Source organism: Centruroides vittatus, unplaced genomic scaffold, assembly GCF_030686945.1.
Source record: "Centruroides vittatus isolate TY-2023 unplaced genomic scaffold, ASM3068694v2 contig_452, whole genome shotgun sequence".
Taxonomy (NCBI): domain Eukaryota; kingdom Metazoa; phylum Arthropoda; class Arachnida; order Scorpiones; family Buthidae; genus Centruroides; species Centruroides vittatus.
This window is the reverse complement of record NW_027122248.1, coordinates 2,415,721-2,442,762: the sequence shown is the minus strand read 5'-3', so window position 1 is coordinate 2,442,762 and position 27,042 is coordinate 2,415,721. Positions and strand designations below refer to the sequence as shown.

Below are 27,042 nucleotides of genomic sequence, written 5' to 3'. Positions count from 1 at the left end.
AGTCTCTTTTGAAAAATTATATATAGAACACAAAATTTTCAAATATATGTTTAAATTGTTATAATCCAGGGGTCAGCAACCTTTTCAGGGAGTTGTATTAAATGATTTTCACAAACTTGTACCATGTGCCGACATGATTCTACAAATTTTGTTTTAATATTTTATTTCGAAGTATTTGTTCTACTCATAGAAATTAGAACTCTCAGAATTCTAGTTCATTAAATAGGGCAGGTTCGCAGTTTATGCAATTTATTTGTACATCAAAGAAAATATTTTATACATTTTAAATTATTTTTATAATATTTAGTTTTCCAGTAATGATGGAAACTGGTCATTTAGGAGTTAACCAGAAACAGCTCATTTAATTGCTTCAATTTTCTCATCAGCATTCTTAAACATAGAATAATGTTTACTTTGATAATGTCTTTGTACATTTGAAGTACAACACACGACACTTTCGTAACGTAAAGCACAAACAGCACATCCCTTTTGTTGTAGAAATCCATATTCTTCAGTCCAAATGTCTTGAAAAGATCAAACGTTAACTTTTTGTCTTTTATGAGCCATTCTATTACTTATTAATAACAAGTATGCAGGAATAGGCAAACTGTCCGGATCCAGACATGCAGAATATGCCGACTATCGTGTGAGGACCGACTTAAACCGGCCAGTCTGATTTTAAACTTTTATTGTTCGAATCCCCTCAAGAGATAACGATCAAGATCAGAGATAGGCGATCAAGATTCGAAGGATGTACAGCCTTCCGCCGTCAAACCCGCTTCCCTCCTCTCCGGATCCGACTTCTGAGTCACGGAGCCCGACTCATCACCCTCCGTCGCGATTGGTGATCGCAGCGGACGAGATCAGGAATATATAAGGGGGGAGATATCTGAGAACGGGGGTGGCTGAACGTACGAAGACGACGAACGTCTCGATGAAACTGAAACGGTATCGAAGGTCAACCCCAAAGTTGCCGGAGCCGCCGACTACAAGCTGCCAAGCCCGATCCTTCCACCACCGCCAGAGCCGAAGAACGACCGATCCGCCTTCCCAGCGACGACCCGTCACACGATTATTGTCACTATTTCAGAAGACGAGGTATGATTCCCCCAACCATTGTGAACTCTCTCTCTCACGCGATTAGGGACGGGATGCGTAGCTTCCTTGTATTAGGTTCTTTGTCTAAATAAATCATTATCTGTGTTATCCTGTTATTACGGATATTGCCTTGTCTTATCGACGACCCCACTCACTCCCTCCACTCGACCTGACAATTCATTAACCTATCCTGACGAGTCGGGATATCGCGACAAATTTAGCCATCCTTGACAGTGGGGTGGGTCTTGCCGACCTGAACACTGACAAGAAGGAGGTACGACTCCCGTCCTTTCCCACAATCGCATGTCTAGCCTCAGTAGACATAGTTAAGAATGCAGAACATGAACATATGTGCATTAAATACGCAAAATGTAGCTGACATGAACCTTTGCGTTGTGATTTCAATATTGTTTTATAATAATAATTTTTAACATATTTTATTTATTTTAATGTTTTAATTCATTCAGTATGCCACTGAAAATGGTCTTGCATGCCATAGGTTGTTGACCCGTTATAATCTATTTGAAATATCTGATATTTTTGCAAGAAATTTGAGATTGTGAAGAAACAAAAACTGTCATATGATCACATTGGCATGATGATAGAACAAAATAGAATAAAAACTTTAAAAATTTAATTTGATATTTTTTGGAATGGATCAAACAAATTACATTCAATGTTATTTCAAGTAATAAGAAAAGGACAGAGTTTACAAAGGCAAACTAAAGAAACACTTGTTTAAAAAAAAACCCATCTTTGTTAGTTTAAGAGGTGATAGTTCCAACTGGTCTGTTAGTTTCAGAAATTTTTGCTGTGAAGAAAAAATGTCAATCGACAGGTATAAAAGTGGAGTAGCTAGTTAAAAAGAGATTTCTCATGATGAAAAGACAAATTCATCACATTTCATGTCTCATTTACATTCATCAGTTGTCTTTAGAAACAAACCTCATGACTAAATCCATTTTTCAAGAACTATATTTTGTAAATTTGGATCATTAAGTATGATAAGCAATTATGATCATCATCAAGATATGAACAGTTCCTTCTTCAGATAATGGTTTGTTAATTCTCAAAAGGGAAGTATTGAGTGGACTCATAAAAATTGCTAGTTTCATATTCTTAAACACATATATAACATTAAAATGCTTAGCTGTCATATGACCACATTTTGTCTGTATAATGCAAAAAACTGTCTGAAAGATTTACATACATGACATGCAGATTTTTACAGTAGCAAATAAGTTGCATGTATTAATAAAAGAAAATGGTTTAACATTTATTGGAGAGAATATATTTTTATTTTATTCCATTCCTTGACTGAAACTATAAACTCCATTCTATGGCTTCCGAAAAGTCTCGCTTTTAAACCTTTTGGATATTGTTGATATATCACACAACATTGTATTAATTAAATTTACTTTTGATTTTTATATTATCCTTCTCCCAGATATCAGTCATTGGCCAAAATTTCAGCTCCTTTAATAAAATCTTTAAAAAATTTTTTGTAGGAGGGCTTCCTTTACCAAATCAGAGCTACAGTTATAAAATGACTAAACCTATATTTTGGAGTAATTCATTAAATACAGATGTCAAAGTGACCTTTTTAAAAATTTGAACACACAAGAAATGTTCATTGTTTAGAATGCTCTTTTACTGATTATTTTATATGTAATTCACCATCATAAATATCTTGACTGAATCCATGTTTTTCCTCTCTATTATTTCTGTAATAAATGATAAATATCACTATTTTTAAATGAAGACATTAAAAGTTTATCATAAACTGAAACATTTTTCATATTTACTTTACTGCATTACTTTTTGTCTTTCCAAATATAACTGTTTCCCTAAAGAATTCATTAAATAATAATCACAAAAAATAAAACGTTGCTATTTTAAAATTGTTGAAAAGTAGTTTAACTAAAACAAACTATCAGTTTTATAAAGTATTTGCCAGTAATGAGAGAGAATTTCTAATAAGTTGCAGTTTGTCTGATACAGCAATTTTTTAGTATAAATTTTGTTAGTAATAATAAAATTTTGCCTTGTATTAAATTTGTTGTTAATGAAATTTTTTTTTTGTATGAAAACTGTTGAAAGTTTCAGATTCAGAATCGAAGGACTGAAAGTAATTAAAATTTTCAATACTTGAAACAGAAAAATTATCATTGTTATTCTCAGTTTTCTGAAAAACAAAATTTATCATCAGGTTCATTTTTTCATGTTGGATGGATTCCAATTCATCTTCACACTCATCTTCAATGTAAGTTGGTTGTTCAGATGTAATATCTTTCTAAATTATAAAAGTAAAATTATAGGGTTTATTATAATTTATTATATGCTTATATTACATGTTGAATAAAAGTTTTATTCAATTACCTGTAAAGGGTGGATAAAACTATGACTTATTTTATTTTCATAATTTTCAGTTGTTTTTTTTTAATTTGTTTAGTGGCATGTTATTCTAAATAAAGAATTTAATAGTTAAATCTCAAAAATATATTCATTAATATAATAATAAAAAACTGTTAATAATTGCCTGGTTGTTTTCCAATTTCTTGCAGGAGTTTGTGGAAGATGAAACTGTTTGCTTGGTTCTAAATACAATTTGTAGTGTCTTTTCATAAACTGAACTGAATTTGAAATATGTAAAATATTGATAAAGATTTTTATAATTACAGATTTACTTTTATTAGTTAACTAATATATGCAGATTACTTCGGAACAGCTAATGTTGTAGGCAATGGTAACCATGTGATGACTATACTGCACTATGTAACTAACCAATTGTAAAGCATGACCACTTGTAAAAAATTTCAGCGAATGATTAACCAAGAAAAGTTTCTAAACTTCTTTCTGCCAATGTTTTATAAAATTGTTACCACATATTGCATTGTGAAAATTTTATAAAAAACCAAAATAGATTTTTTAAACAAAATTTAATAATGCACAACGGCCAAACGAATAACAAGATCTGAAGATATGTATTGAGAATAGACTTCTTAAAACACAAGTATACCAGTAGTCACATCTTTCTTAGCATATACTTTTGATGGATTTGGCTATACCACATGCCTGGGTTAGATATATTGATAATAAGCATATAGAAATAGTTCCAATACATTACATAAAAAATTTTGAATCAAAAACTTTGAGGATATTACAAACTATTTATTCAATATTTTGAAAAGATCCTGATTTGAGGAAGAGAGACCTTCATAAAGCTCAAAGGTATGTATTTTTATAATACTATTTATGATGAATGTTCATGTATTAATTGTATCACAATTGTGATACAATTAATACAATTATGTAGAGGGCCATACTCTTCTTTACTGTTAGAGAAATAAAATCAATCATCATATATCTACTTTCATGTTAATGTAAGATAATTCTTCAGCAGACTATATGGACAAATATCAAATAAAGCAATTCAGGACAAAAGAATTCCTACTAACAAACTCTTTGTATTTCTGTTACATCAAAATTAGTAAATAGTAAGTTATTTTCAATTTCTTAACAAAACAAGATTTAAAAAAATCACAATCTTTCATTATTTGTAAATCAGTCTGAGTAAAACAAACACTTCAAAAATGAAAGATATTCTAAACATAAAACTCTGTAAAGAGAAAAGAAATATTGAAGTTGAAAATTTAGAATCTATATGAAATAAAAAATATACCAAAAAAAATTAAGAGGTTTAGAAAGAATAGAAACTAAAATTTATACTTGAAGGCATGTACTTAATATTCTGAGTTCTTTTTTGTATGTTTAGAACAAGAGAGAGTATTTTTATTACTGTCTAAAAATATATAAATAATTATTTAACAATACTAGCAAAAAATATTACATTTCTTAAAATCGTAAAATTTCAACCACATATTTATAATCTTTTAAATAATACAGAAATGTATAGTTACTTTATAAAACTTAATATTCAATGAATACATTCTTCTAGAATGTGAGTTTCAATTTTTATTTTTACAATGATGTTTAAAAAAGTAATTAAACAATTTACATTGCTAGTCATTAATATTGTAACACCAAGAAAGACAATATAAATAGCAATATTTATATGATAGATTTTATGATCAAAAGTACAGCTCAGGCAGATGCATGCATTAGAAAAACTGATGCTTTTGTGTTTGTAAGGACACGTTTTGTCCTTATTAGTACAGTAACAATTAGCAGTCATTCACAGCAAGATTCTTTGTTTCTTTTAAAGAAAAAAAGGAGACAGGTCCATATTCCTTGTGTGAAAGTTTTTCAGTGATGTTTCTGGCAGGCAAAATTTGCATTTTCACACTACCATGACTTATCCAACCTAAAAATTTCAGGCCAATATAACTTCTATCAATGTTACAATTTTAATGGCTAATGATGTTTTTGAATTACTTTATTGTCAATCTAACAAACTAGAAATATACATTTTTAATATAGTTTATTTCTTTATAATTCTTTCACAATCCTTGAAAAAGTGATTATTTATCTGTTACAATGTATAGTAAGATTAAATGGTTTGTATGAGTTAGAAAAACAATCTGAAATAAAATTTGAATTAACATCTAGAATTTTAGAAAAATATAAATGAATTAATTTTAATATTTTTGCAGATACAAGGCTTTTTAAAACACATGTATCTAATAGTGAATCTGCAGTCAGAGAGCTGGTAAAATAAGTATATTATACTAAATGAAATAATTAAGAGACTGGAATGTTAAAATTTTTTAGCTTATTTTACATGTTTAATACTAGATACACATTGAAGCTGACACTTGATTATAAAAAAGTTATTAGACATACATTACTTCTTCAGGAAATAATCCTTCCGTCTTTGTTAAAAATTTAGCAATTGCTATTAGGGGTAGTGGAAAATTTCAGTGAAAATGCTACAAGGCTAGAATTATGATAAGAATAAAGTATCAAGCAAACTTCTTTCATCTGAAAAACTGACTGTTATAGAGTAAGTGGAGAGAGTATGTACATTTCTAAAAATTCTTTCTTTACTATAAAAATGTATAGTAGCAAGTGAATTCATACTTTTCTATGTAACATTTATCTGATTATGTTGTCATTTTGTATATAAGTAGTTGATTATTTTAATTACTTCTACTTCAAAAACTTTTGTAAAATTATATACATTTACAATACATTTTTTAAATGTCTTTTACAGATGAAATGAAAAATATTACTAAATTTATAAATGAAAAAATAAATACAATAAGATAAAAATTACTAATTTACATGAAAATGTTTTAAATTTTATAACCTTCTTTATGTATGCATATATATATATAAAACAACAATCAAATAAATACTTTGTTTATCAGAAATGTAGCACCATTCTTAGATTTTATAGAAATAATTTTGGCACATAAAGACTGAATGTTTTCTAAATTGATTTGACATTTCGTATTACTTAATAATAGTGTCAATTGATAGCACGTGGTTTCTGATTGATTTCAAATGATACTATACAGAAGTGATATCACTTGTAATCAAGTAATGTCATTTAGTCATTTGAAACTCAAACATTTATTGTCTTTTTGCAATGGCATAACCTAGTAAAAATATCATATTTTTACTAGGTTATGCCATTGCAAAAAGACAATAATTATAGCATATAATAATATTGAGTAAAATCTGCTTATTGTAAGTCACAGACATTGATACAATGTCATAAAACTTTCTTTATTGTAATAAGAATTTTAAAGTATTTTTTTAATTTACACATTTAATTTTCATTATTTTGAAGTAAATATGCATTTTTAAGCTGTCTTTTTATGCTGTTAGCTTCAAAATAAAGCTGATAAAAATTGTGCATTATCTAAATTATTGGTTTTTCTTACTTCAAAATATGTGGTAGCTATTGTTAAAGACAATATTGCAAAAAAGAAACAAAGGGCAAACAACTCTAGACAATTATTATTTAATAATAATATAATATATATTTATTAGTAATTAATAAAAGCAATTAACTTGAAGATTTAATAATTGTCTTAGCATGTCCTTTTAATATCAGTCAAAAAGCTGGAATTTATACTAATTGTAATTGTATTTATCATAATTTTCTGTGGATAACCCATGACAACATATATCCTATAGGAAATTGCTTGAACAAAGAAAAAGCCCTTGCATAACTTGCTCCCACTGTCTGGTGACCCATACCTATGCAACAGCCATTGAAATCATGACATTTATTGACATGCAGCTTATATGATTACATCTACAATGAAGTAAGTGAAATGAAATGAAAAGAAATACAGAAAAATAAGAGGGAACCTCCTGAACTTCAAGTGTGGAAGATAAAAGTGTCTGTTGAATGACAAAATTTTTTTATTACAATCATTTCATTTATTTTATTTATCAAGTAGTAGTAATATAATAATAAATGTTAAAGTAAACAAACAATAATTTTAATGAATTTGGATATTATTTACATAAAAAGTTAATGATACAAATTTGATAGTTGCTTCCTCATTTCTGATATGGAAAACTTTAAGTTTAATTCATGTAGACATTTGCTAGCAAAAGTAGGATGTGGAAACAAAACTTTATTTTTGCACAGCAAATTTGATGCTAACTTTTGCAAAAGAACAACAAAATAAGCAATAATGTGAACTACACCATATATTGTTAAAAACAAGATGACAGTTGATAACAGTAAATTTTATTTATACTTACTTTTATTTATTGAAAAGAAAATTTTAAAATTAATTAAAATAATTGTCAGCTATGAAGAATTATTTTTATATGTTTAAAACTCTCTCTTTCTTATCTCCAGGAATTCGTTGTTCCAATTAGTGGTGAATTTTTTTTTCAGTAGCAGAAAAGTTCAGCATGTTAAAATGTGATCCCTATTTGCCAGAAAAGACCTAACTATATTTGTTCATCTTTCTGCTTTTCACCAGCAATTCTCTGTATGAACTAAACTTAAAATATATAGGAGAAATAACCTCAAAAGATAAAAATTAATAATTATTATAATGTAATAACAACAAGTGTTTATTATTATAATTATAGCAGTGTTGATGGAGGATATCCTACATGTCATATACCAGTGCTTAGTGTTATGCCTTCACCTTGTATCAAGCATAATTTCAGAACAAGTTATAAATGTGCTTACATACTCTTTGTGTATGTATCTGTGTTTAATATAGTACCTTCTGTAGTATGATGTATGTGCTTCGTTAAGGCCTTATGTTTCTAAACTTCTGTATAAGTGTTAAATTTCTCTCCCGTCATTACCTATATGTGTGGCAATGATTAGTGTTATCTTTCATTTGTATTATTTTTTTTTTAAATGAATAAACAGCTATGTCTCTGTCAAGCCTGCCACCTTTTGGTTCAGTTCTTTGAAATGGATCAAAGTAGTCGTATATGATTTATACTTACTTGTAAGGTATCCTACTCACTATCTGTGAACACATAACTTGCAAAAGTGATATATTTAACAAGTGTAACACTTGTGCAAGAAATTACTATTGGAAAAGTATCTTATTCATTCTCCACATAAATTTTTTGTGGGTAAATCCTGAATATTTACTAATTTTTCAGTGTATATATTTTATATATTGCGGGTGTTTGGAACAGATATATCTGTGATTTTGTTTTGTTTGTGAATAATAGTGATATCTGGTCTGTTGTGATAGATTGGCTATAGTATATTTTGTGTGAGTTGTTATGATTCCAGGGTGTATAGAAATTTGTTTGTATGAAAGCTTTTGATGTATATATTTGCTATTTGGTTATGTCAATGTAAGCATTCAGTATGTATTAGAAGCTTGCAACCTGATATGATTTATTGTATAGTTTCGTGCATGATGTAGCATTTCCTGTAAGTGTTGTCTTTTAAGATGTGCTTTCACTATTTTCTTGTATTTATGGCCTGGTTTTGTATGGCAACCATAAATTCTTTTATCTACCCAAAGAGTTATCCATGAGTCAGCCAGTAGTTTGACACACAGTTCTGTCAACATGATCCTGGCTGAGATTGTTAGGGTGCCTACCATAGAGCACTTTCTGATTTCAAGAGTGTCTGTTGATGTCTGTGCATTTTGTGTACTGTGTTAGATCCAGGTCAATGTTATGTAAGTTTAATGGTTACTGTTTTTATCTGTAGGAGTTACACCTTTATGTTATTGTGATGTTTCTTGTTTTCTATAGAAAAATTCCCATACTGTCTGTATTTGTTTGTAGTGCAGGTTTAAAAGTATCTGTGAAGCCTCATCCTCTCTATAAGAAAGAGTCGGCCTTTCTATGTATTACTTAAAGCGGCATTCCTTATATTTGATTAATGTTGTTCATATTTTCTTTCAAATTGTTCTAGTTCTGTGCAAGTTCTAGAATCTGATTATGGTGTTGGGTGGCCTCTTGTATATTCTCAAATAAAAAAATCATGTGATGAGCAGAAACAAGGTTGTAAATAAATTTATGGATATAGTGATACGAAATCTAAAATTGTGATGTGTTCATCATCCATCAATGAAAGCTCAATCTACCTGACAACTTGTGTGCATTTTATTTGAGAATATAGAAGAGGCCACCCAACACCATAATCAGATTCTAGAAGTCATGTTACATGTCCTTTTTCTAGTTCTGTATGTGTGTATCAATTTATAACTACATATGAATATGTCAGCATTGGAACAGCATGTGTGTTTTGCATTTATTCAGCTGTATTGTTAGTATTGAGTTTTACAAAAGAATGCAACAGATTATTCTGTTTGATTTGTGCATGTTCTGTAAGTTTTGCCTTTTATTGGGTTGTTCAGAAAGTAATTTTGTTTTTTCCGTAGAAAAATAAACGCAATATTCTTATAATAAATAAATAGTTTATTGAATTATATATTGACCATTTTTGTCAAATACCTGTTGTCATTGTTTCTGGTAGTAGCATGATTTCACATTCATAAAAATTTTGATCGTTGTTTACAAAAAACTGATCCAAGTGATTTTTGACATTGTCATTTCAAGTAAATGTCTTACAGTTAAAAAGAATTTGTATAGACCGGAACAAGTAATAATCTGAGTGTGCCCAATCTGGCGAATATAGCGGGTGTGATAACACATCCCATCTAAGTTATAACAGTTTCTGACGAATTACCAAACTTGCATGAAATTTGGCATTATCATGGTAAAACACTACACTTTGTTTGTTGATCAATTCTGGCCTTTTCTGTTTGATGATATTACTCAATTTGTTTGCTTCATGGCAGTACACTTTCAAATCAATTGTTAAATTGTCTGGTAAAAGCTCAAAAACAAATTTCTTTAAAATCCTACCATAGAGAGCATCTCCCTTTAATAACATGTAGAACCCATATATCGAGCTTTGAAAAAAAAACCAATTTGTTTTAAGTAATAATAAACAGTTCAATTTAACAGATTTAATTTCGTAGTGATTTCACGTGTTGTTATACGGCGGATTGCTTCAATAGTACCTTTATTTTGTTTTCGTTGGCTTCAAATGGCCATCCAGAATGTGGTGTATCTTCGATATTAAAATTGCCAGAACGCAATTTTGTAAACCAGTTTTGGCACTGTCTTTCTCTCAACACATCTTCTCCAAACATGTACCACAATTTTTTTCTTGTTTGAACAGCATTTTGATTTTTTAGTTATAAAAAAGCAAAATATGCTGAAAATGATGTTTTTGATTTTCCAAATTTGACAGGACACCGAAAAAAAAACAATTGTACAGAATCAAACAAAATTTTTTACAAATAAGCCTTAAAATGTCAGCTGTTGAAGTATATAATGAAAATGTGGTTTAAAATAAAATTGGCTGGTAAAAATACATCTAATTCCTCTAGTAATAAAAAAACGAAATTACTTTCCAAACAACCCAATAGAATCCTAAATATTTGTAGACTGCCCTCGTCCATAGATTCAATGTCATCTCTGTTTTCAAGTACATTATTACTATTTGATAAATAAAATAAAAATGAAGCAATATATAATAAAAAATTTTTGCCCTCACTTGTTCAAAAATGTGCTTCCTTATATGGTATAAACTATCAACAGGATGCTGAAATTTGTTTTGTTCATCCAATTACTGTTTAAAAAATTTATTGTACTATTGTCTTCTAGCTCAAAAGTTATTAATATTTTAAATTGCATATAAATGTCACTTTAATATAAGACAAATTTTTAAACTATAGAGTTTAAAAAATGAAGCAAATAAATCAAAATTGATGTCATCTTTAGTTTTGATTTCTTAAGCAAAATAATGAAAATACTGCTGTGTGTAAACAAAACAAAACATTGCACAGTCAAGCTAGGGTTATTGTTTTAAAATGTGTACAATTATTTTTAGTCATCAAAATGCTCTTTTCATCACTAAAAAGCTTATTAGAATGGCAAGCAACATATCATGTGTCTTAACCATCAAAGTTCTCTGAAATGATATTATATAGCTAAGGTGTAATTTGGAAATTTATTAGAACTCCTACTTAAATGTTAATAATATCAATTATACTATGGAGTGAATGGGAGAGAACTAAAGGCAAGGTATACATATATGATCTTTGGTGCTTTTGGGAAAAATTGCAATAGCAGAAGAATAAATCTGTAGTACCACAAGAATTTTTCATGTTATCTAAAGACTCACTTAGTGACTTCAGATGAAGGAAAAGCTAAGTGTTTGTAACTGCAATTTAGAGTTGGTATATAACTTGGCCTCACCATATAAATGGCACCTGCTTAACATTATCAGCAGGGCCGGATTTGAGGTGATTGGAGCGATTGGTGCCAATCGGGCCCCGCGCTTGGAGGGGCCCCGCATCACGTCAAAATTTATATATTTAAAAATAGTACATGTTACAAAAATAAATATCTAGGTATATTATTATTAAAAATAAAACAACATATTTCAATATGTAAATTAACAGTTAATTAATTTTGTTATTTAAAGTTTGAGGGGCCCCGCAAAAAAAAATTCAATCGGGCCTCGCATCTATTGGATCCGGCGCTGGTTATCAGTTGATCATCATCAGTGCAAGTGAGTTCCATAGTGATTACAATAAGCGAATTCACTGTATTATGTATTATCTGCTACCAACATTTGTCATTGGCTTATTCTAAATTCACTTGTACTTAGAATAATATTTTTACTTATTAATTATAATCTTTCAACTTACTGTATAATATAAACTGAAAAGAATTGAATTATGCATGAATACATTGTAAACTGAATTATTTTAGTTAAAAAAAATTATACCTTGTAATGTGATTATTAAGAAGATTTCGAACGGCTGTCTGCGCAGCTGCTGATGATACACGCAATGCAGTCATCCCTTCATTATTACATACTGAAAAATTAGCTCCATGATCTAACAGTTGCTGAACAACATCAAAATGGCCTTTTCTACTAGCCTATAAAATATTTTAAAAATTAATCATAATATATAAACAAATTTATTTTTTCATAAAAATTAAATGCAGTATTTTCTACCATAATCAGTGCTGTTTCTCCTTTAAAATTCTTTATTTCTTTTTTCGCTCCCATTTCTAACAATGTAAGAACCATTTTAACATCTCCCTAAATAAAAAATAGCTTATTTGTAATAACTGAAATTTAAAACAACATAAATGTAAATTTGAATGATTAATTTTCATTAATTTCATATAAATTTAGAATTGTTAAAAATTAAAAATACCTGTTCGCTGGCAACCATTAAAACTGTACAACCACTTTTTAATTTTAAATTAACATCTTCACCTTGACTGATTAGTAATTTGGCTTCTTCTGTGTCTCCTTTTAACACAGCTAAAGCCAAGGGGGTTATTGTGTTGTTAAACTGTTCATCATTCCAACTTCCATGTAATTTTATATTATTTTTATAATCACCATTTTTGACATTTATGCAATTTTCTATAAAATGAATAATTAAATCATTAAAATATTTTTCTTTTCTTTTTTTAAAATTTATCAAATAAATATACTTACTTGTTAAAGCTGTACTTGAGGAGTTAGTAGAATTCATTAATTTTATATTTTCTTCATTGAATATCTAATTATAAACATTTGTAAATATTAGACAATTTATACTATACAAATGGTAATTTACATTTATAAAAAAAAAATTTACATACTGATGAATTAGAATTGTTTTCTTGTTGAGAGTCTTCTTTTTTTGATGAAGGTATAGCAGTGTCTATAGGAAGAAGCCGTGATTTAGCATTACATGCTGTAATTTTGTATCCATCTTCAGTATTTTTAATTAACATTCTTGAATCTGGACCCAAATTTAATGGAACATTACTGAGCTTTATATTTTCAACCAAAACAGAACAATTTAATGACCAATTAGTCTCTTTCTCTTTCGTTCCATTTGTTTTTCTGGATTTCTGCAATAATTTTTCATTATTTATTATTTGGGATCTCTGCAGTGCATTTAATGGGATGTTCCTTTCTTTATTTTTATGCCTTTTTATCCATTTTGTAGTCAATTCAGTATCTTCTGGTTCACTTTTTTCTGAAAGTTTCTGGGATGATTTATAGTCATGATTAAATATGTCCGATTCTTGATTATCAGAACCTGTAACATCAGCAGATTTGATGATAATGTTTTGTCTTTTGTTTCTTCTCCTTTGAAATGTGTATGTTAAATTAGACTGAAGAACACTGTGTTTTCTTTTTGATAAACTAATACTGTTTTCCTTTTTGTTGGAATCTTTGGAGTTAGAACAACAGTCTCCTAAACTGGTCACCACAGAATCTTGTAGTTTCTCTTTTTGACTTCGAGCTTTTTTGACTCTACTATACATATCTTGTTCAAATACATTAATTTTGCCTTCCTCAAAATCTTTCCAAAATGTATCTTTTGGTGGAACTGGTTTGTCATTTGCTTCTAAAGCATCCTATTTTAATAAAATTTATTAAAATTAAAAATTATATAATCACATGATATAAAGCTGAATGTAAATGTTTATTGTAATGTTCTTAAACTTTTTGAAAAAAACAAAATCAAAATAAACTGTTTAACTGAAGTAAAAATACAAACAGGAGACAATTCTCTTAGAAAGGAAATAGACACTCAGTCTTCTGAATCTTTAGGACTGTAGTTAAAACTATCCCAATACAGTCTTGATAGGATACATTTTCTAGATATAGCTACCTAATAAATAAGATACCTAATCATCATTTTTCCCTCAACAATTTGGCTGATGCAAGTTGCTTATTAATTAATTGTAATTTTCAACTTTTTTACCAGTTAGTTTATTTATTTATTTTTATTGTATTATCTTTTATATTTCCATGCATCATACAGATTGTTGTTGTTTTACCTTATCATAATGTAAAATTAAATACAGTAAGACCTCATTTAGCACTTAGGATGTGTTTCTAGACAACAAAACACTAAATGAAACATCATTAAATGAGGTCATTTTAACACAATAAATAGGAAAAGGGGAAACATGCAACCAAAAATAAACAAATTTTACTTTAATTTTAAGTTATTTTTATATTAATTTGCATAATTATATATGTTACATAACACACAAACATATGCACACAGAAATATATAGTTTATTTTTGTGATGGTCTTCTTGATGAATGAAATTCTTGATTTTTTTTGTGATGACATTATCTAATGTCATTTGTCACTTTCTTTTTCTCTCATTAAGCAAATGTCAGTAGTAGAAGATTGCATCCAAAGCAAAGCACCTCATCTTGTAATAATGGTTGGTTTCCTTGCAGTAATTTAATACGGTAAATTGACATTGGGAATACCTTTAATTCCCAATGTCGATTTACCGTAATAAATTACCGCAAGGAAACCAACCATCATTATTTGGTTGGCACATGGTTCATGTTAGATTCGGCACCTCATCTTGTTTTTGCACTCCTTTCAAAATCTGGATCATTCGCTACAATTTGATCAACGATTTCAGTTATCATTACCAAACTTTACTAAGAAAATCTGTAGCAAGATCTTTGGGTTCTTCATTTTCAGAATTACTATTTTCCAGTTCTACATGAATTCCTTGTTCTGCCAGTTCTTGAAGGTTGTCGTTGGTAAGACTCACACCAGAAACCTGTAGTAACTCCTCAATATCCTGCTCATCCTCCTATCTTGCCATATCGATTAGGTTGACAATTTGGTCATCAATAGGCTCTTCTTGTGAGAATCCTTGGATACTTCCATCCATATCGTCTTCCACACTCCATTCATGCATTTATCAGTTAATTCTTGCCAAGTGAAGCAGATATTGCCTATGGTATCCATAATGTTATATTTTTTCCAAAATTACACCAAACAGATTTAGGGGAATACAGCACTACGACGAATTGCCACCTTTTTCTGATTGGTTCGTGTTCAGAAATAACCTTATTATATACAAATTAATAAAATGCCATGATAATTTGAATCAATGTAAATTTTGACCCTTTTTTAGACTTCGAACAGACAGTGTTAATCAAGGAGGCACTAGATGAGGTCTTATGTAAAATTAAATAATTACAGTATTTTTATATTTATATACTATTATGCATTCCTCTAACAATTCATTTAAAAATTTTCTTCAGAACGTCAGATCTATTAACAATGATAATCAAAAATAATTCAATTATTTCTTTATAAACTATTTGATATAATATGTTATATTAAAAATAATAGAATATTTAACAATTTAGCATAAAGTAATTTAAAAATGAGTACGTAATAACAGATCGTCACGTCATTTAAAAGTGGCGAATTTCACCCCACCGAAGTCAGGTGGAAAGAGTCATTCTAGGAAAGTGGACTCTGACCCTAGGACTAAACACATAGTATTTTCTTTGTGAAATAAAATTTGTAATCTAATTTTGTAAATTTGGGAGTGCTTCAAATATGATGTTAAAACAGGATTTTATATCGTTAGAAGTGGGTTTTTTAACATTATCTAGTATAGTAAAATTGTGGGACCAATAAAAATTTGACATTATATTAGGGTTGTTGCTATATCCGATGATGTTATAATTGGGTTAAACTGTACTTTGTTTTCTTCAAGCTATAGAAATATTCAAGTTACAACTGTTTTACTGTACTTAGATTTTAAACAAAACTTGGTCAAAACTCTTACCAATGCTGATTTTAAATTGCTTACTTTCTTTTCACACTCATATTCAATATCCTTTATTTTCTGAGGTTTCTCAAGCTATTAATTTAATTAACACTTCTACATTTAGTCCAGATCAAATTTCTGCCATAGTTTTAAATCATTGGAACCTACTTCACCCATAACTCTCTATAAACTTTTTACTCAGTTTGCTTGATCAAACTTTAATTTAAATCAATGGCTTTCTTTGATAATTAGTTCAATCCTTAAAAAAGATAAAAATACTGAAATGAACTCACTCAGCAATATGTAAATCAGAAACAACCAAACACCTTATGTTGCTGAGAAAAAATGTTAATAACGTCAGGCAAACGTATTCGAATGCAAACAAAATGGAACAAAAATTTAAATACAAATAAACTAACGGATGAAATATACATATAATAAAAATAAATAACAAAGAAATATAAAAATATAAATACAAATAAAATAACGGATGAAATATACATATAATAAAAAAATAATAATAAATAACAAAGAAATATAAAAATATGTATAGGCTAAATAAATAAATATTAAGCCATTACATAATAATAAATTATATGAAATTCCAATAAATGCAAGATATACAATGAAAACAAAATCAAGGCACTAAATTAAGAGCTCTCAAATCTTTTAATTAAATACTTCCAGGCTGAAGGCAACCCTTCAGCATCCCTGGCATTAATGCAGGTATTATGCAATCTGCTCTTAAATATTTCAATTTTCTCGGCGCTAAATGCTAAAGTCGGTGAATGTACAGGTCTAATAATGCCTGCTTCGCCCCATTTGACTATCGAGCCTTCAACCTGCGCCATCTGAGATAGAACTGTGGCGTTAGATCTTTTGCTGATGTTGTACCTGTGTTCCCTTAATCTAATCCCTAGGTTTCTATTAGTGACCCCAATGTAGTTTTTATAAATGCCTAGTTCTTGGTTCTCATAAGGAATTTTGTACACTCCAGCCATTCTTTCTTTATCAATGTTGTCTTTGTCGTTTCTTAATAACTTGTACAGGTTGGGAGCTCTCTTGAAAATTAATTTAGAATTTTTGCGGGCTGAGATTTCCTTCATGATGGCTTCTTTCTTTCTGTCATACGTGAACTTTGTGAATTTGCCGAAATCCCCTCTCTGAGCTTTTGTTTTGTTAATCTTGTAGTTTTTGATTAGTGCTGTAATCATATCCACCCTGTACCCTAGAGTTCTAGCGATATGTGATATTCTGTAGATTTCTTTTTGTCTATCAACCACACTACTGCAATAGAGATAAGCCCTGTGAATGAGAGCACGAAAAGCAGCCATTTTGTATTGGTAAGGATCATTAGAACACGACGGAATGTACAGAGGGCTATGCGTCGGTTTTACGTACACTTTAGTGATGAAATGTCCTTCTTTGAATTCAATGTCAATGTCTAAAAAATGTATCCGTGAGGAACACGTCTGTTCAATCTTTAGCTTGAGGCCGTCATCGTTGTTGTTGATCTTATTAATAAATTCCTCGACTTTTTGGTCATTCTTCCATATTACCAGGACATCGTCCACGTACCTTTTAAAATATACAATGTCATTCATGAAGCTACAAAGAACACTTTTTTCCAACCTTCTCAATACAAGTTCACACAACAATCCTGACATAGGACTTCCCATAGGGACTCCTCTTTTTTGTTTGTATTGACGGCCATTAAAGGCAAAAAAAGATTCATAGCAGACAAGGTTAGCTAGCTCTATTAAATCACTACTGTAATTTGCCAAATCTGGGCTCTTGTTATGCATGAAATCTAAAAGCGCTACTTTGCATGACTCAATTTTTATAGAGGGGTATAAGCTCTCGTAGTCCATTACAGTTCCAACCTCGTCCTCCATTAAAATTAGATCCTGTATCTCATTAACCACATCCCTGGGATCCTGTGCCACATATATGTTATTTTGAAGTTGAGAGGTGAGAAACTTGTGTAATCTCTTTTCAAGAAAAAAAGTTGGTCCTCTGCATCTTTCAACTATGGGTCTTACTTCCTTGCCCTCTTTATGGGTTTTGGCAAACGCAAATAATCTCGGCATACCTGGCCTAGGATTCCGACAATTTTTGAGGAAAGGTAATAAATTAGTGAGTTTAGCTTTTTCAAGCTTCTTAACTCTTCTGTCGACGCTATCGATAATCTTTTCGTCAACCCTCTCGCATTCGGTTTTCTGAATATATTCCTCCAATGCTTTATTATACGTTTGTCTTTTCATGATGACTAATGCTTAGCCTGATGATGGCCAACAGGTTTGGCTGAAAACGTTTGCTACGTTATTAAATTTTTTCTCAGCAACATAAGGTGTTTGGTTGTTTCTGATAAAAATACTTTTCATCCTATTATGCATTCATCTGTTATGTTAAAGATATTTGAAATCTGTTTATATCATAGAATTTATTCTCCATTGACAAGTAAACTTTTGCCTTTTCGACACTGTGGTATTTGCCATCATTCCATAACTACACTACAAATCTTATACAAACTTTATCTTTTATCATTAATAGTTTTAAGAATAAGCAACCCTGTAATGTTATATATACAGGGTGGGCCAGTGAAAACGAAACAGCAGAGTGTTCGTGTTCGTCCAAGCAAAGCGCTCGGACAGGTCGATTTTACTCTCGAGGAGACATCTTTTGCAATAAAGTTTTTGCGATTCTGAATACAACAGACAACAAAAAATTTTAAAAACTCATTTATTTTGTATTAACTAAACAAGCATTTATTTCGAAAAAAATGTTTGTTTAGTTAATATTCAGAATCTCAAAAACTTTATTGCAAAAGATGTCCCCTCGAGAGTAAAATCGACCTGTCCGAGCGCTTTGCTTGGACGAACACGAACACTCTGCCGTTTCGTTTTCGCTGGCCCACCCTGTATATATACATATATATATATATATAACATTATAGGGTTTATTATTCTTGAAACATTAAATATCAAACATCAAATATCAATATATATATTGATATTTGATATTAGCAATGCCTATGATTCTGTTTTACCAAGTACTCATCTTGACTTGCTTCATGAATATAATATCAACCTAGTGATTCATTCATGACCCAATAATTATTGATACTTTTTGGTATAAAAATGTAAAATTAAAATAGGTGATTTTGAATTTCTCAATTTTCATCCTTTATGTGGTGTTCAACAAAGATCTATTCTCAGTGGTCTTTTTTTTCTCAATATATATTAACAATCTTCTTTGCCATCTTAAATCTCACATTGTAGCTTATGCCAATGACATTAAATTGGTATGTTCTGATCCAAAGAATCCTACAGTCTGAAATTTGCTTGCTAAAAAATATCTATTTGAATCTGCTAATCTCAGGATTAGTATACAAAAAAACTGTTGTTATGTATTGCTTTAATTCACAATCTCCTCTACCTATTAATACTTTCTCCATTAATGTCACTCCTGTTAATTATGTTACATCATTCAATGACCTGGGAATAATCTTTGATACTAAACTTATTTTTAAAAATCATATTGAGAACATAATTAAATCTCTAGATGTAGAATATTATGGCAATTTTGTAAACCTATTTGACCTTTCTGAATACATAGAGAATACAGCATTATCTTTAAATAAAAGGGTTAAGGAGTACAATTGTAGCATTTGTTATTAAAACATATCTTATTCCTTATCTCTCACAGCTTTGAACAAGGAAATGGGGAGTATTATGGGATAAACCAAAATTATTAGAAAAGACCTACCCTAGTATATATTGCTACAGTTAAAAAAATTACAAATTATCAGGATTCTTGAACAGTAATGTAAAGATACCACATTACTTCTGAATGCTTGGAGCTACTAGCTTATATAGAAATATTTCCTAAAAATTTATTGAGATAATTATATTTGGTTTCATTTATTTATTCAATTTTTCTGCTGAATTCTTGGTTTCATTTTGTTCTATTTTTGTAATTTTTAACAACTGAAAAATTTTTATTTTTGTTTTATTTATATAACAATGCACTGTTTCCATGACAAGTAAAAGAATCTTTGAGTTCCACCAATCATGCATGATTGGTGGAACTCAAAGATTCTTTTTCAAAAATACTTGAAGATGACTGATTAACTGTAAACATTTGTGCTTTTATTTATTCTGTTCATCTTTTACTTAATCTAAGTGTTTATTTTCATTTAAATTTTAACAACTATTATATTATAATTCTAAATATAAGCCAAACTCCAATATCTGAACTCTTTGTATCCAAATTCCTATTACAACAAATAAGGTTCTTTAGTATCAATTTACAATATGTAAAACAAATAGTATTACAAATGTATTGAGTGTACTTCTGAAAAATTTGAAAATTTCACTAGTCAAAGTAGGAAAGCTTGCTCTGTTCAAAACATTATTTTAATTTGTTTCAGGTGGTATTGTTTATGTTCTACTGCAAATTAACATGCAGTTTGCATTGAAATTTTGTGATAAAAATCATTAAACTTATATTATTTTTAATAATTCATTACATCATTCATTTATTTTCATTACTGCTCTGTTAAAATATATTGTCTCATAATAACATTTCCATTGCTATCTATTTTGTATATAAATTGCATTTTCTTTAATATAAATCCTAATAGGGAAACTAAACAAACTTAGTAATGCAATAAATACCACAAATATATCCTTTAATGATCTCATCAATTGTTTAAAAGTCCCAATAACATTACTATTAATGTCTAATATCACACTGAAAACATGGACTGATAGGTAAATAAATATTTTGCAGTGTTTTTATGTTATTTATGGAAATTGGTTGGGGGTTATTTGAATAGTCTGGAAATAAATTGGAAGTATTTACCATTATTTCTTATACAAAAAATTCTAACATCCAAATTCCTGACATTTGAATCATTTTCAGGAATGCATTAGATTCAGATAATGGAGTATGACTGCATTTAAATATTTTTATAAGAACTGTTTAGAATGGGTATTATTGTGTATTTTGATTAAAAAAAAGTTATATCTCACCTGTTTTGCCTTCTGTTTGGCCACTCTACTTTGAACATACGTTTCAACCATATCCATACATGTTAATAAATTTTCTTGTGGCTCCCATGTGCTTTCTTTTACATGATATCCAGTCCATCGTACTTTATAATACATTTTTCCCTAAAAATAAATAAATAAATTTTTTAGTAAATTTACTACTCACATTATATAAAATGTAAAGAACTTTAGAATATGTAAAAAACTATATCATATCTTTGGCATTCCTTCTATTATATCTATTCAATATAAACTATATTTATTGGCAGCTTTCTACCTATCATAAAAAGAGCATTTCTTCTTATCACAGAGTAGAGGGCCATTCCACAAAATAGAATTTATAAACAACGATGGATAGAATTTATATACAAGAATGCTGAATTTATGTTGTCCAAACATAAATTCAGCATTCTTGTAGCTGGATCAGATTTATAACTTTTAACAAGAGGTTCCATCCTATATAATATACCTGGAATTTCAGACTTCTTTTATTGTTTAACATGATCAAAAATATTTTACATTAGTTCCACAAAGATTTGAATGAAAAGTGAATTGGTTCTTAAAGCAAGATCTTATTTAATTAAAAGAAAATATTAGACTAGGTTGGTCATTTAGTATATCTATTTGAAAAATTTGAGTTTTCAGGAAGGCTGGAATCTTTGTCAAAGGTTGATAATTTGGGATTCTTTCAAGGATGGTCAACTGTTCTTTTAGAATTTAGAAATAAGGCAATTAATTCTAGACTTAATTCATGATATAAGATCTGGCACAATTGAGGTCTTAAACTTATTTTGATTCCAGGAAATGAAAGTAATCCAGATTATATTGTAATAAGTTCAATGTAAATCTATTGGACTAATGATGTCTTCATTTATGGAATTTGTGGAAAAAAGTTTATTTTGACATGATCCATGTGTTTTAAGCCCATGATGCTTTAAGGAATTATTTTGAAAACCATGTTTGTCAAGATATGATTTTTGTGATTTCTTATGTGACATGAATAAATATTATATTTTTAATTTTATGAAAAAAACTCTAATCTTGCTATTTCCTTAAACAATCACTAGTTGTTATAAGATATAATTATAAAAATTAATGATGTTTGTTTGGCAGTAAATCTCTTGGTAGCATCTTAGAAAAATTTTCATGACAAAAATTTTTTTGCATTTATATGATCACAAACTAATGCATTCGTGTCTCTAATTTTTTATCTGTTATAGTTACTACAAATGTCCATGTACAATACAGTACAGTGTTATAGAGATCCTTACTCTACTAATGTATACTTTTGTTTTTGAGATTGTTTTAGCTTTGTATCAATGGTGGTAATTACTCGAAAAACAATCGTCGAGTTTCCAATCAAAGAGAGTTGTGCAACTGAAGTTTTGCAAATATAATCCTACACAATTTGCAATAATTACACTTTATTTTATTGAATATGATATAAATTTCAATAAAAATGTCAAATATAATTATAATTTTAATAAAGTCAACATATAATTAATTTTAAATGTTTATCAGAAATTTTATGTTTAAATAGGAAAATTGCAATTTTTTAATGGAGAGTTCTAAGGAAATCCATAATTAGCTGAAGAGTGTTTATGGAGATGCTATAGTGGATAATATGCAGCACTGGGTGAAGAAGTTTTAAGGAGAAACTGAAATTGCAGATAAGCTAAGCAGCTGTCCATCAACATCACTCACCAATGAGAACCAACAATGTGCTGATGGGTTGATTTGAGGAGATAACTGCCTGGATTGTGATGCATTGACAATCAGAGGATGTGTGTGTGGAGGTGTGCAAAGAACTCCTGGATCCATTTGAAATAAATAGGCAGGACTTCATCAAAAATGTGGTCACCAAGGATTAGGATGTGGGCATTCCAATGTGATCCAAGTAAGATTCAATCTAAGGAATGGTGCAATAGTGGTTCTCACATTCCAAAAAATTCAAGTCTGCTAGATTGATACAGATGATGACTGCATTATTTTGGGATTTGCAAGGCATTATTCTCATTGAGTTTTTGGGTGGGTGTCACATAATCAACTGCAAAACCTACGTTACTTCAATTAGGAAACTGAAGGAGGCCATCAGGAAGAAGAGACCACATGGAAACATTTATTCTGTACAGCTCCATAACAATAATGCAAGACCACACATTTCACTATTCACAACCCAGGTGATTGACAAAATAGCAATGTCCTTACTACCTCGTCCATTGTACAGTCCACACTTTTGAAGTCTTGGAAGAAGTTAAATGAACTGTAAAATCATGAGTCACAAAACAAACTCCAGAATTTTTCCAAATTAGGTTTGATACTTGGGTTCAATGATGATATAAATGTATTTAAAGTAAGAGTGACTATGTTGAACAGTAGCTTCATTTAGAGAAGACTTCAAAGCAAAAACTGAAGAGGGAATGAAATTATACATCATCCCAAAATACATTTATAACAATAAATTAAACAAATAAAGTCATCATCATTGAAAACCTTTGGATGTTAGAAGTGCTATATTGAAATTCTTAAACTTACAAGTAGGATTACAGGGAGAAAAAAAGAAAAAAAATGTGTGTCCAATATAAAGAGCGTGATAAGGGTGACCTTTCAATATCTTGTGTAGCAGCATGCTAAGACCTCTGCCTACTACAATATTGTCCTGAGTTAAAAATTCCAGAAACCTTGTGATTTTATTTTTAAAAATTTTCATTAATAATTAAATTAAATACATAGTATTTATTTATAAGTAAAATAATATTTTTTTAAATTAATCTGTTAAATAGTATTTCTTTATTAGTACATTTAACATTAACCTAGTTATTCAAAACAGACTAAATTTAAAGTACAATAATAAAACAGTAAAATTAAACTAGTCAGTCATATTTGGTTTTTGTCCTTGTCACATAAAATGAAGCCAGTGCCATCAATATCTATAATTTCATTTCCTGATACTTCTCACAGTTTATTACACAGCAATTATAAATTTGAGAATTATTTTGAAACAAATCTTAAAAGATGCACTTGTTTATTCTGAAAAATTGTTATTTTCTTTGTCATTGTTCATAGCACCTCTCTACTTCCCATCATGTCTATATCAAAAATCTTAAAATTTTTGTCCAAAACATCAGGTCCATTAATAACAAATGCATGTTCCTTGCCTCAAATCTAAATGATTTTTATGATTTATTTATACTAATAGAAAGTTGGCTTTTCCCAAATTCTGATAGTGTGTTTAATTTTATTAATAATTTAAGTTATTCACTTATTGCGTTATCTCGTAATATCCAACAGGGCGGTGGAATCTTTTTGATTTTCCCCCCTCACTCAAACCTGTTAAACTGTTCGATTATCTTGATTCCTTCCTTGCCATCAAACTTTCTGAGAAAGATTCCATTTTTAAAATTTTACATAGATATCTTATTTCTCTTATTGATTCCCAAAATCTAAAAATTATCTTATGTAGAGATTTCAATATGCCTAACATCTCCTGGAACTCTAAATGCCCCATACTATTCCTCCCTTAACCCGACTGAACAATTTTTTCTTAATGAAATATTCTATTTTTTCAACTTAAACAAGTCCTTTTCCCATCTCATATTAATAACTTTCTTGATCTTGCTTTCACCTATAATTGTCCCATGTCTACCAGTTATGCTAAGGGTTTCAAATCTGACCACAATGCATTATGTCTAGATGTCTTTTTAAATACCAATAAACAGCAATTTGCCAAATACATTAATATTCCCATTTGGCCTCATTCAACGGAGCAGAGGTCTCAAGAATCCTCTGCTCGATTGACTGGACCTATATCAACTCTCCTATTTCTCCTCAGAAACTCGCTGATAAAATTTATAATTTTATTTTCTGCCACTGTTAATAAGTTATTACAATTCTGTAAGATAAATTCTTCCAATAGATGGCTTCCTCTACACTTAAAGAAATTATCCAATACTGTCAGAAAACAATGGACCAAATGGAAACGTTATGGTAACCCACGTGATTTATATATACATAGAATACTACAACGTTATTACCAGGAACATCATATTGCTTTATTAGAATATTTTAATAGAACTGTTTCTAACTTTGCTGCTGACCCTCGTACATTCTGACATTTCATTCCTAACTTTTCAAAAAAAAAAAAAAAAAAAAAAAACCACCTCCACACGAAAATCCATTCCTGATGAGAAAATTTACAATATATTTAATAATATTAAATCTAGATATTTTCACATTTTACTTGAAGCTAATTTTCACTCCCTATCTTTTCAACAATGTAAACATAACTTCTTTATTTCCTATTCTGACATTAAGTTTGTCATAGATAGCCTAAACAACTCTAATTATAGTCCAGATTCAATTCCCACACATTTTTATAAAAAACTAAAAGCAATATCCACCGTTATTTGCTCCAGACTTTTCAAAAAGTTTATTAAACTCTAGTTACATTCCAAATCAATGGTTAATTTCTAATATAAAGGTTCTCCCCAAAAAAGATAGAATAGTTATTGGTCTAAATGAATTATCAGCCATGTTAAAAATTTTCAAAATTTGGTTATATGTGATACAATCCAAAAGTTCGGGGACTGCAGTAATCTATGACAACAAAAGCATGTATTTGAAGTTACAGCGTGTGAAATGGATTATACCAAACCACCTCTACATCTTCAGGTTAATTTCACCCATGTCATGTGATTAAACCACGAGCGCTGCTGTTTTTTTCCGGAGATAGTTACCTTTGTTCCGTGACGTAATAAAAGTGGAGTTTCAAGAACAACCTCCAACATTTCGACTTTGCGATGGTAGAATCACCATACACCTTTCTTAGCAATTTTAAAGTCTCTGTAGGTGTTTTACCTAAATGCTGACAAAATTTAATGTTGGAGGTTGTTTTTGAAACTCCACTTTTATTACGTCGCGGAACAAAGGTAACCATCTCCGGAAAAAAACAGCAGCGCTCATGGTTTAATCACATGACATGGGTGAAATTAACCTGAACATGTAGAGGTGGTTTGGTAGAATCCATTTCATACACTGTAACTTCAAATACATGCTTTTGGTTTCATAGATTACTGCAGTCCCCAAACTTTTGGATCATACCCCGTATAATAAAATCTATACCTAAATCACCTCCAGATTTTCCCCTCATCAACATTGCGGCATCCGTAATCTTTTGACTACCACCAACCTTCTTAAATCAACTTATACTATTCTGCAAAATTTTGAGAAGAAAAAATCTACCTACATAATTTATATTGACATTTTCCAGGCCTTTGACTCAATCACCCATAATTTACTACTTAAGATGCTAAGTGATTATTTTGATCTAGATCCCACTCTCTGCTGTTGGTTAAACAATTACTATTTATCCAGACTATGTATGATTCATATTGGTGATTTTGATTTTTTCCTTTCTCCCCTATATGTGGGATACCACAAGGTTCTGTATTAAGCATGCTTTTTTTTCTCAGCTTACCTAGATAAATTACTAATTAATCCATACTCTAAAATAATTGCCTATGCTGATGATCTTCCTCCCTTCAAGTTATTATGTTCCACATTTGCCAGTTGTAATCTAAAAATCAATATCCATAAAACTGTTATAATGTGCTTTTCCCTACTTCGTAATCCTTACTGCCCTTCCATATTTATCGATTCCACTAAAATAAACTACGTTCAGTCTCGTCACAACCTTGGTATCATATCTGATGAAAAATTAATCTATCACAAACATATCTCTTACATTATTAAATCCCTTGCCATTAGACATGGTTCCCTTGCCATTATTAAATCCCTTGCCTTTTTGCAAATATATACATATATACACACACAATGATTT

At 29.6% G+C, this 27,042-nt stretch overlaps 1 protein-coding gene and 1 long non-coding RNA gene across 5 annotated transcripts in view; both read right to left on the bottom strand.

Moving 5' to 3' along the window:
* LOC136977221 (M-phase phosphoprotein 8-like) overlaps positions 1–27,042 on the bottom strand; it is an 82,170-nt gene that overhangs the window by 18,282 nt on the left and 36,846 nt on the right. Inside the window, exons 2-10 of one of the 4 annotated variants that reach the window (XR_010881051.1) lie at positions 21,186–21,326; positions 13,195–13,962; positions 13,049–13,112; positions 12,759–12,973; positions 12,554–12,640; positions 12,320–12,474; positions 3,638–3,731; positions 3,478–3,562; positions 3,247–3,391 (exon numbers count right to left, since the gene is read on the bottom strand). Coding sequence is in view for 3 of the 4 variants with exons in the window: in XM_067272691.1 (XP_067128792.1) it covers positions 3,524–3,562; positions 3,638–3,731; positions 12,320–12,474; positions 12,554–12,640; positions 12,759–12,973; positions 13,049–13,112; positions 13,195–13,962; positions 21,186–21,326 (1,563 nt within the window). In the remaining variant the exon portion in view is untranslated. Of the gene's footprint in view, positions 1–2,289; positions 3,392–3,477; positions 3,563–3,637; positions 3,732–12,319; positions 12,475–12,553; positions 12,641–12,758; positions 12,974–13,048; positions 13,113–13,194; positions 13,963–21,185; positions 21,327–27,042 lie in introns of those variants that run through there. The other 3 variants (XM_067272691.1, XM_067272692.1, XM_067272690.1) reach the window with 3 other exon arrangements.
* LOC136977254 (uncharacterized) lies at positions 8,476–11,106 on the bottom strand. The gene is made up of 2 exons (XR_010881057.1): positions 10,946–11,106; positions 8,476–9,853 (listed from the first exon to the last, which is right to left on the bottom strand). It is a non-coding gene; the product is annotated as an uncharacterized lncRNA (long non-coding RNA).